The following is a 12,003-nucleotide window of genomic DNA, read 5'->3' as shown; positions in this document are numbered from 1 at the left end:
AGAATTATTTGCTAAGAGGTAAAAAGTCAATGCCACTTACATAATAATGTATAGTATCATAACCTAATAAGGATTTTTTTCTTGTTTTTTATAGATTGATGAAGATCCCTGCCTCATTCCTGAAGCAACACAAGGAGGTACTTACAATTTTGATCCAACAGCCAACCTTCAAACAAAAGAATTTAATTTTTAAGTTCAGTTGAGTGCAGCATCTTTCCCACATTCAATATGAAGCACCACCAGATGGCTACCAAATGATAAGAACAACAGCAACAAAAGGCTCCAAAACACACATGCCTCTTTGTTTTGATGCTTCTAAAGCAAGCCATGTCTCAGTCACTTTGCAGTTGCCAAAAGTCACTATCACATGGACTGTAAATGCATATGCATGATTTCCTAAACTGTTTTAGAACTCTCCTTAACAATCTCAACTACCCTATTTTTCCCTGTTCCCTGGTGCCACAGGCTGACAACTGCAGTCTCCAGTTTAGAATAAATATTCCATAGTGGTGACATGTCAGCTGCCCACTGATACTCCTTTGGAAAATGGTGCGCTGTGGATCAAGACACTTTGGTATGATGCATATACAAGTTGGAAGACTAAAGAGGTGCAGTGTGATCTGAGCCTCCATCATTGTCCTCCACAAACATATTTTCATATTCTTTATGTGGAAGAATAGATTTTAAAGTACAAGCCAAATGATTTTCATTGGTGGAACTGACACAAAAAAAGTAACTTAAAAACAAGAAACTTGGTTATTGAATAAACAGATAAGTTTTAAAAAAAAAAAACTACTTCATCTACCAGTAATTGATGTGTTTATTATCTGCCTCAGAAGCCAGGGTTGGAGGAAGAACTTTAGATATGGATATTAATGCTTTTGCCATTATACCTAATTTTTGAGAACAGCAAGCCCTATTTGACCACTCTCTTCAGCCTGTGTGTTCCTGCTGTTTTGAAGTAATCAAATGCTGTGCATGGTATTTTACCTGAGCTGCAACCTGTTATGGACTTGAACTTCTGTTTAAGTTGAAAGCAAGAGTCCCTGAGTATAAAGGAAAAACAGCAAAACAAAAAACAGAAAAAACTGCAAAAGTCTAAAATACCCATTGGTGATGTTTTTTAAAAAATCTTGCTTTCAGCTTTCAGGAGTTAATATTCTTTGTTTTAATTTGATAATTGGATATGGTTGATTTATATTGGGTTTAAACTGTGGAGCTTTCATGTTTACTGTAATTTAGTCTTAAAATATTTTTTACTTAGTAACCAGTGCTTTTGATAATGTGGTTGGCAACAAACCAGCAACTATTTAGAAGTGTCATAAGAGTTCATTCTTTGAGTATTGGGAAAGTTAATTCAGATCCTACTCTAAAAGCATCTTCACATATTAAAAGATTCAGACAGGGATCTGTGTAGAGGAGTAATTTGCAGTTATTTAACATAAACCTGATTTGCAGTGATCTCTAAGTAATTCTGCAAAATCCGGTATTACTATGTCAAGTTATTGCTTTTGATAAATTGTCTGACCCAGTTATTAATGAAAGAATATGGATTTGAAAATGTTTAAACTAAATAATTTGTGCTGTCACAGAAATGGTATTGTTGCTCTTGTTTACTGGGTATAATTTCCCAATGCATTGATGTGAAGGGATAGAAAATCTAAACTAATTTAGTTATCCATTGGGGGGTGTATTTACTGTGATGAAGATGAGACAGATGCCATCAGAGCTTTGTGAATCAGCTGGGGTGTTTTCACTGATAAACAACACATAGCAGGTGTGCATTCATTACAAATATATGTATCTGCCAAGGTGGAGCCACTTTAAAGAGTGAGTTTTGTCTTGTATCTAAAGTGGATACAAGCGTATGTTTAAACTGCAAGATTTTTACTTGCTAGAGAATCTGTTTTAATATAGTGGTTTGGCCTCTGATTATTTATAGGTTTTATAAATTTTAGAATCAATTTCTCTTTAAGGTGGCTCAGATTTTTCAACTCTTGTGCACATAAAATTGAGTTGAAGTTCATTGTGCCTTTTTTTCTTTATCCAAATTTTGAGTTAAAGCTTCATATGGTAACTGCATCCTGTTCGGACACTATAGTCTAAATTTTTGAAACTGTGTGGTGTTCGCTAAAAGTAGGAATAACAACGTGAAAGCTAATTAAGGTCACAAACTTCGGTGAAACCCTTAAAAGTCCAAATCTTCTTGATATTGTGAACTGTACCCCTTCCAGTTTAGTTTCTTCTGGACTTTCCTTACTTAACTGACAGTTACCTTTTAAAATTTGCACACATTATGATTAAAATTGGGCCTCTACTGTGATGATTCCTATTTCCTCTCATGTTTTAAAGTGCAAACTAACATTTAAGTGAACATTAGCATCAAGTAGTGCAGACATTTGTATGCATTTCCTTGATTCAATTTGTGACCTTACCAGTTTTGAATTGGAATTGCACCATTTCGTAGATAAAGGAAACTAAGTATATTGCTGCACTTTTAAGTTTTCAAAACAGTGTTTAAAAATTGCATTGTTTTTATTTTTTTTAAACTCAGTTTAAAAAGACTAAAACGTTCTTTCAAAAGAGGCATCTAAATGTGTTCCTAATTTTGTATATGGGCTTAGGTTTTGTAACCAATAAAAAAAGCTGCTATCAAATATGATAAAACATTGAAAACTTATTTCTGAAAATAACTTGTTTGTTTTCTGTATGGTTAAATTTAAATTTGGAATTATTTTTTTAAAAATCACAATGGAGGTAAATCATGAATTACTCTTTTATTGTATTTTAATATCTCCTTCACACCACATTACTGAACTAAACTGGAGTCTGTTCACCTGGCACAGTTAGGCCAAACATTCACAGCAAGGTTTTGCAGCAGGAAAAAGGAGGGCATTTATCTGCAGGCAGGGCACCAAACAAGAAAAATGAGGCAGCTCACACTTAAGACCCAACTTGCCTCATGGCTTTACAAGCAAGGGTTTTTAAAGGCAGGGGTGAATTCCAGGAAAGCATAAATTACAGGCAGAATTGTACATCAATACACAATGGTTTGGCCTAAAAAGATGGGCTGTCTTGAAGCCGAGGGTGGCAGGGGGTGACTTATAGGTCTAGGTGAATTCACAGATTTTCTTATTTGCAGTTGATTAAGGAATCAAAGCTTTGTCAAAAAACTTGGGGTCAGCAGAAAAGAATGCTAAGTCTGCGCCACGGGCGTGACTTCCTATAGGCCCCTCAGGAAGACATTTAGAACAAAGAATGGCAGTCAGAGCTCAGTCCTCAGTTCCCCCTTCCCTGGCCAGTGGATCCATTTGGTGGGGGTCCAGGTGTCTGAAGAACAACTCAGGGACATATGTTAAGATGTTATCTTTAGTTTCTATAGGGAACCAAACATCCTGTGACTTCATTGGCTGTTGTTTGAAGCTACTATTACTCTCTTGCTTATCAAGTTGCTTATTTATTCATAGGGCTAGCTAGGTGCCTGGAATTTCCCTTGAAGGAACTCAAAATTTTCCTTTATTTCCATGCTTGGGGGGCATCTGGCAGGCCCTTAAGAGGGGTTCCTGCTCCATCTCAACTTCTAACAAACCAGGATGATCAATAATAATGCTAGATTTGAGACTATTCTGTGACAAATAAGAATTGCCAAAATCTGTATTAGTTTCCTAAGCTGCCATTACAAAGTACCACAAACCAGGTGATTTCAGACAATAGAAATATATTGTCATCCACTTCTGGAGACCAGAAGTCTGAAATCAAGGTGATGACTGAGCCATGCTCTGTCTAGGGACTTTCATGGGGATGATCCTTCCTTGCCTCTTCCTAGCTTCTGGTGGTTCCTGGCAATCCTTGGCGTTTCTTGGCTTGTAGCTTCATCACTCCAGTCTCTGCCTCCGTCATCACATGGCATTCTCCCTGTGTGTCTCAGGTTTAAATACTATAACTTAGAAAAGTCCATTTATTTGAGATGATGGTATGATTGTGACTTTCATGAAACAAAAACTCATACTTTAAGACCTGGCTAACCCTTGAAAACATGTAACTATGGAAAATAGTAATCAGAGCAAATCTAAAAGTTTTAACCTGTTAGGTAAAGGTTATGGCACTAAATGAAATCTTGCATTAATTAAAAGAACAAAGGAGCAGCCAAACTTTTGAGTATAGAAATGTTTACGTTTGTATAATGCCACTGCAAATTACTTTTAAAAGAAGTTGGTGTGTAAGTAAATGTGATAGTACTCATACAATCTTGCCATCATTTCTTTCAGAAGGGTCATCCTGAAGGGCGTGGTTGGTGGCAGACACCTGTAGCTCCAGCTACTTGGGAGGCTGAGTCAGGAGGATCACTTGAGCCCAGGAGTTTGGGAGCAGCCTGGGCAACATAGCAAGACCCCATCTTTTAAAAAAATTCTATTTTTATATGAAAAGAAAATTTTTTAAGAAGGGTCATTCATCCTTTTCAGGGGATTAGTTAATGCGGATAAACAAGTAAACAAGAGCAACTGACATTCATGAATGTCCGTTGTCTTACAGTGATGGTTAGTTTTTTAAACCCTAGTTAAACTGAGAAAGTTTACTTAACTCTTTTTGGGGAAAAGGAAATATAATTTCTGTATATGAAGCTGTGAGTATAAATGTTGTTTAGATAGCTAAAAAGCAGTGATAGAATGATTCTCCAAAAGTACTATATACAATGTGTGAGAAAAGGGATGTGGGAATGCAACCTAATGCCACTGTTTGCCTATAAAGTCCCTCAACTAACTTAGGCCTAAACTGTTTTTTTGTTTTTTGTTTTTTGAGATGGAGTTTCGCTCTTTAGCCCAGGTTGGAGTGCAGTGGCGCGACCCACTGCAACCTCTGCCTTCTGGTTTCAAGCGATTTTCCTGCCTCAGCCTCCTGAGTAGCTAGGATTACAGGCGCCTGCCACCACACCTGGCTAATTTTTGTATTTTTAGTAGAGACAGGTTTCACCATGTTGGCCAGGCTGGTCTCAAACTCTTGACCTCAAGTGATCCGCCTGCCTCGGCCTCCCAAAATGCTAGGATGACAGGCGTGAGCCACAGTGCCTGGCCTAAATTGGGGTTTTTTAAACCCAGCACTATTGGCATTTTCAGCTGGATAATTCTTTGTTGTGTGTCATCTACCCTGTGCAATGTAGGATGTTTAGTAGTATCCCTGGGCTCTACTCACTAGATAGTGGTAGCACCTCTCTCCTCTCCCCAAGTTAAGACAGCCAAAAATGTCTCCAGACATTGCCAAACATCTCCTGGGGGCCCAAAACCATCCCTGATTGTAAACCACTGTCCTAAATCAATTCCTATAGAAAACTCAACTCAAATGAGACAGCCTGAATCATGACTTTATTGTTGTGTGAACAGTCCCAGGCTTTCCTCAGATGCATAAGATGAAAAAAAGGAGACAAAAATGTGCCTTTTCTTCATTCTGAGTTTTAGGAAAAATTGGAGGCAGCCCTAACCTAATTTCCCAAATCATCTGTAGGAAACTCCAGGTAGTACTGAACATCTATTTCAAGGGACTTGGGATAAAGAAATAGAAATATGGAGCAACTAGTTACCTCTTAAATTTATCCTGTGGCTAAAAAACAGGGTTGTAAAACAATCAAATGTGTTAATTGCCCAAATCTCAACACCCTATGGCAGTGTTTTTCAAACACTTCTAGTTGAAAATCTTTAAGTTATCTAGGGAAAACTGGAGTTGGACTAGAAAATCATAGTATAGTTTGAAGATCACTTCTTGAAGCATTGTTGATTGGCCCCATCAGAAAACTTAAAATCATCTATTAAATTATTAAAAACAGAAACTATGGCCGAGCCATGCTATAAAGAAAGTACTCTCTGCAGGGAATTTCTTCTACAGCATCCCCCTTCCCTACCCTAGCAAATTGCCATACACCTTCTTGAGGAATTCTCTTAAACCGTGGTACCCAAAGATGCATGGGGCCTTGTGCCAAATAATGTGAGAAACCATACGATAAGGAACATTTTCGTGGGACAGCAACTTTACTAGGTGGTAAGTAAAAGTTTTATTGGTAATACAATAACACTAAAGTGTTATAAAGTACACATTTTACATATTTTAAACATAATCAGATTTTTGAGGCAGGGTATTTTATGGAAACATTCCTGCAGGAGTAAGTCAGAAGAGCTTGAGAAACAAGGTACTCATTTTGAGGGAGTTTGTATTTATTGGCTAGCTTTGCTTGCTACAAGATCCTTTCTTAAACTGGGTGCAGTGGCCCACACCTGTAATGCCAGCACTTTGGGAGGCCAAGGTTGGTGGATCGCTTGAGCCCAGGAGTTTGACACCAGCCTGGGCAATATAGTGAGACCTCATTTCTACAAAAGAGAAAAAAAAAAATAGCTGGGCCTGGTGGTACATGCCTGTAGTCCCAGCTACTTTGGAGGCTGAGGCTGCCATACACCGGAGCTGAGATCGTGCCACTGCACTCCAGCCTGGGCCACAGAGTTGAGACCCTGTCTCAAAAGAGAAAGAAACTTAAATTTCCATCATTATAAATGAACTGTTTTTGATTGGGAGTAGACTTTGTTATTTCCAGATAGCAGAGGAGACTCGTCCATTTTTAAAATCAGCTTGCTTTTACCCGAACACCCCTTGCATTTCATCCATTCTCATTATAAAGTCATTGCTGGACCTGGTTCCTGTCAGCTTGATGCACTCCAAGGATTCCAACAATAAGGAGTGTGGTGTGACTGGTTTCTGAGTACTCTGGAATGAAAGAACATTCCATTATCTGGACATTTGATTCTATTAATGTGGGGGGATTCTTTCAGTTGTTTTACCAGCTTCATCATAATTAGATTTGTGATCAAGTCACACCTTCTTTATCATCAGCTCTCTTTAACCCAAATCGTTGGGCATCTACCCTTTTCAACCCTAAACATAAGAATAAATTTCATATTTACTTCAGCCTAGTTTTTCTCATGAGATCACATTCTACGTATGTATCCTTTCGATGTCTTCAGTCTCATATAAATAAGAATTATGACTAAGCCTTTAGAAACATTCGAATACTGAATACTCTGTCCTGTGCCAGATACTGTGCTATGGCACAGGATACTTGTAAAAATAACAGGAATTTAAAAAAAGACAAGTTTTGACAAATGTTAGAAAAAAAGAGGTATACAATGATACACATAGTAGAGGAAATTGGCTACTGAGAAAGGTGATAACCAGGCTAATGTTGAGCCCTTAAAAAGTGCCAGCCAAAATTTCACTGATCGTGGTAAAAAGGCAGTTTATTGGGCAGATTGACTGGAAAAGCTTTCCAGCAGTGGGAAGAGTCTGTACAAAGCCTTGTGGGAAGCACCATGGGGCATTTGAGGAAGTGAAAGAAAGCAAGTATAGCTAGATGAAAGATTATAATGGAGAGAAGGATTAATAGGGGAATGGGAAAGGGCTAAAAAAGAGATAGGGAGGGGCCAGACCCCACAGTCTAGTAAGTCATACAAAGGATTTTGGTATTCTATATGGAAGACCATCATTAAGCAAGAGGGATAATAGATTAATAAAGATCACTAGTTGGTAAGGCTAAGGACAGAAAATGTACTTTGGATTTAGTGATGTAGAGGTAGCTGGTCACATTAGTGAGTGAAGCACAGAGATGAGATGGTGAACAGGTCCATGAAATGCATGGAATCAAGAAATACTTGGCTGCTGAGGAGGAGTTGGTGATGCCTTAGATGCCAAGTTTGGGGAGAGAGAAGTATCAGGGATGATTTCTAGATTTCCGGGTTGTAGTAACTGATGAGTGGAAGTAACATGAGATAGGAAAGAGAATCAGACATTGGGGTGGAAAGTGATGAGCTCATTTTGGGTTATATTGAGACATCCAAGTGACTGTCAAGTAGGGCAGTTGGAAATACTGGTCTGGAGTCCAGAGAATAGGACCAGGCTAGAGATTTGAGTTCTCTGCCGGTTTTGCTGGTCATTAAAGCAGAGGATAAGGATGAAACTGCCTGGATCTGGGGTCTGGAGTGAGAACAGGGCCTAGGACTGGGTTGTGGAGCTGCAGCATTCACTGGGCATTTGTAGTGGAAGATGCACTTGCAAAGGAAACAGAATGGCTAAGGAGGCTGTATTCTCAGAAAACCAAAGGAAAAATATTTCAGTGCTGGGATGCTGCTGAGAAGTAAACTACACCAAGAAAACGAACTGCTCTTGGGGTTCAGTGATGTGGAGGCCAGTAGTCACCTTAGTGAGAGCTGTTATCAGTGTGATAAGGCAGGAACCAGAGTAGAAAGGACTGAGGAGCAGGGTCAAGACATGAAGACAGGGGATCTGATCAGTTTTTTCATTAAGTTTCTATTTTGCTCCGAAGGGGAGGTGGGCAGAATGGTCCCTAAAGGGTGATAAGTTAGTTACAGGACAGGATCCAGAGCATAGGTGGCTAGATTGGCCATACTCAGTCACCAGTTATTTAACTGAGCAGCTAGTATATGTCAAACTCTGTAATAGGTGCCAGGGATACAGCAATAAAAAAGCTAGCCACAACCCCTGGCCTTGAAGACTTACATTATAGTGGCAGGAGATTAGCAGTAAGTGCTTAAACAAGGATCATTCTATCTGGTGTTAACTGCTATTAAAAAAATGGTATAGGAAGTGATAGGGGAAAAATTTCTTGTGTTCAGTGCCAGCATTTTTTTTTTATAATTGTAAAATACACATAAAATTTGCCATCTTAACCATTTTTAAGTGTGCAGCTCAGTAAAGTATGTTCACGTTGTTGTGCAACCAATCTCCAAAACATCATCTTGCAAATCAAACTATCCAAATAAATAACACTCCACTTTTCCCCGCGCCCCCCCACTCCCGCCCCGCCCCTGGTAACCACCATTCTATTTTGTTCCTGCAAATTGATTATTTTAGATATTTCCTGTAAGTGTAATCATAAGTATGTTTTTGTGACTGGCTTATTTCACCGACCTCATAGGGTTGTTGTGAAGTTAAATAATGTAGGTTTGTTCCTGGACCAAACTGGGGGTTGGGCAGCCCAATAACGAGGTGCAGATGAACTGGGGAAGAAGAGTTTTTATTTCTGCAACCGGTTACAGGGAGAAGGTCTGGAAATTATTGCCAGACCAACTCATAATTACAAAGTTTTTCCAGAGCGTATATACCTTCTAAGCTATATGTCTACGTGTAAGAGTGCATTCATCTAAAGACATAAGTGATTAACAACTTCTAATCCTGAAGACCTTCCTCTGGAGCCTCAGTAAATTTACTTAATCTAAATGGGTCTGGGTGCTGGGATGATTACCCTTATTTTGTCTCCTGCTAAATCATGGAGGCTTGTGGAATTCCTCCAGACTCCCAATAAACTTGTTTTTGGAGGCCTGGGGAGTTTCTTCAGACCCCCAGTAAAACTTGTTTAATCCTAAACGGGTCCTGTTAAAAATTCCTTAGTTATCTTGTCATGCTTCAAGGCCCAAGAAAGGCCTAGGCAAAACTCTTGGTGGGCTTTTGTTACATTCTAGCCTTTGGTATATGGGCACTGACTCTTTCAGCTTTTAATTTAATTTTATTTATTTTTTTTTTGAGACGGAGTCTCGCTCTGTTGCCCAAGCTGGAGTGCAGTGGCACGATCTCAGCTCACTGCAAGCTCCGCCTCCCGGGTTCACGCCATTCTCCTGCCTCAGCCTCCTGAGTAGCTGGGACTGCAGGCGCCCGTCACCACGCCTGGCTAATTTTTTGTATTTTTAGTAGAGACGTGGTTTCGCCGTGTTAGCCAGGATGGTCTCGATCTCCTGACCTCGTGATCCGCCCGCCTCGGCTTCCCAAAGTGCTGGGATTACAGGCGTGAGCCACCGCGCCCGGCCTCAGCTTTTAATATTTAATTTAACCACTCAGTGCTGAAACAGTTGTGATGGAGGCCTGCGATAGCGAAACCTGGCCTGCCACAGGTTAAACGCATCTATCGCCAAGCCCATAGGACTTAACTCTCCTCTCACCCACACTTCTACTTTTCTGGATTTTTAAGAAATGGAGAGATTGTCAGAGTAGGCCACAAGAGCTTTAAGCCGGCTGGTGGAAAACACCCTTGGCCCCCAACCTCCCTGGTAAGGCTTGCTGCAGCCTAATTAAAACCTTTTGCCCCTAAAATTCTGCCCCGGTCTACTGGCAAAATTTCCACTACCTAGGCTTCACTTTGCGGCTTAAAGTTTGAGCCTTGTTAAAAGTCAAACAGCATCAAAAGGTGTGGCCCTATTACCAATCCTTTGGGCTCGGTTTGGGAACAGGTTTGGTCCAGGCGGTTGAGCAAGTTGGTGAGCACGTTCCTTCTACGGAACCTCCATGCGCGACACCCGGCAAAACCACCGTACTCAGCAGGCTGGCCAGGGTGCGAGGCGGGCAGGGAATCCTTGCTCTGGCCGGGACCCGGCCGGGGAGCCCCGTCCCTCCCCGGACCGCCTTGGCCAGTCAGCTCCGCTCCTCCTTGGCCATCCAGCTCCGCCCCTTCGCGGCGAGCCACGCCCCTTCGTTTATCTCCCTGCTTTCCTCCGCCGCATGGTCCTGGGCCGTTGGCGTCGGGAGCCGGAAGTATGGGCGCTGAGTGGGAGCTGGGGGCCGAGGCTGGCGGGTCGCTGCTGCTGTGCGCCGCGCTGCTGGCGGCGGGGTGCGCCCTGGGCCTGCGCCTGGGCCGCGGGCGGGGGGCGGCGGACCGCGGGGTGCTCATCTGGCTCTGCTATGACGCGCTGGTGCACTTCGCGCTGGTAAGTGCCATCGCCTAGACCCTTCGCTTCCCATCCCAGAGAGTGGGAGCGGGGGCGGCAAGGCGGGGTGAGGGGGTCCTGCGGCTTTCTGCCTGGAGCTGGCAGCCCCTCCCCCTGCGGCAGGACTGTTAGCTGAGAGGCGCCTGGAGGCCGCGGCGCCCAGAGTTCTGATTCCCAGGTCTGCGAACAGAGCGCCGCTTGCCTTGTGCTGCCGATTCCTCTACCAAACTTTAAAAAAATTCTGTACGTGCCATGTTAGTTTAGAAGATACCTCAGCTTCCTCGGCTTTGTAACCTGCACGTAAATGTTGAACTGGACATAATTGAGAGTAGAGTTGAGGTCATTTTTAAATGCCCCAGAGGGGGCGAGGAGAGATGCTTGCTCCGGAGGCAGGAAGGCTATTGTCGCAAAACCCGAAGCCTTTGCCAAGACAAACGAAACACTCGTGTCTAATGTGTGCCAGGCGCATTACTGAGTTTAAAATTTCAGATCTTTACAGCATGCATAAATTAGTTATTATTGTTCCCCATTTTACAGAGGTGAAGGTAGGCGCTGCAAAGTTAGGTGACTTTCCAGTGCCACACAGCTGGCATGATTCTGAGGCAGTCTAGTCTGGCTCCCAAGTTTGCACTCTGTGTATCAGTCGAGGTCTTAGGAAATATGTGTCCTTAGAGATTCAACCCATTTTATAAAATAGCCAGGAAGGTTGTGTTTAAGGCATTTATATTGAAATGCCCCGCCCCCACCACACACACACACACACACACACACACACACACACACACACACACACACACACACACTTTTAAGTTTTTTTTAAACTATGCCCAAATTTCTTTCTTTTTTTTTTTTTGTAAAGTTGACCTTGTTTAACTCTAGACACGCCTGTGGCTAATGTGAAGCCAAAGTCAGTAGTATTGAGAAAGCAAGCCGAGTTTTGGGTAATCAAGTTCTGTAAATGTTTACGGGTTGGCTTTGTGCCCATGACTGATGTTGCTGGAATTCTTTTTATTCTGATAATCAACATGTAGAGATAAGGAACAGTGAATGTTTCTCTCAACTCCTTTATTTATACATTTTTTTTTTTGTCTTTTTTTTTTGTTCTTGAGACAGAGTCTAACTCTGTCGCCCAGTCTGGAGTGTGGTGGCACTATCTCGGCTCACTGCAACCTCCGCCTCCTGGGTTAAAGCGGTTCTCCTGCCTCAGCCTCCCGAGTAGCTGGGATTACAGGCGCCCGTCACCACGCCCAGC

General features: G+C 41.8%; 2 protein-coding genes across 3 annotated transcripts in view; both read left to right on the top strand.

Annotated features, from left to right (window-relative positions):
- KPNA3 (karyopherin subunit alpha 3) overlaps positions 1-2,667 on the top strand; it is a 91,938-nt gene extending 89,271 nt beyond the window's left edge. For both annotated transcript variants that reach the window (XM_024230879.3, XM_054529538.2), the window contains exon 17: positions 95-2,667. In XM_024230879.3, coding sequence (XP_024086647.1) covers positions 95-193 — 99 coding nt within the window. In that variant the 3' untranslated portion in view covers positions 194-2,667. The remainder of the gene's footprint in view (positions 1-94) is intronic.
- A 7,836-nt stretch (positions 2,668-10,503) lies between these two features.
- Positions 10,504-12,003, top strand: part of EBPL (EBP like) — a 30,328-nt gene continuing 28,828 nt past the window's right edge. Inside the window, exon 1 of the mRNA XM_002824278.5 lies at positions 10,504-10,751. Within this exon, the coding sequence (XP_002824324.3) occupies positions 10,581-10,751 (171 nt within the window). The 5' untranslated portion in view covers positions 10,504-10,580. The remainder of the gene's footprint in view (positions 10,752-12,003) is intronic.

This window comes from Pongo abelii, chromosome 14, assembly GCF_028885655.2.
Source record: "Pongo abelii isolate AG06213 chromosome 14, NHGRI_mPonAbe1-v2.0_pri, whole genome shotgun sequence".
In the NCBI taxonomy this organism is placed as follows: domain Eukaryota; kingdom Metazoa; phylum Chordata; class Mammalia; order Primates; family Hominidae; genus Pongo; species Pongo abelii.
Note: the sequence above shows the minus strand (reverse complement) of the source record. Positions and strands in the feature narration are given on the sequence as shown.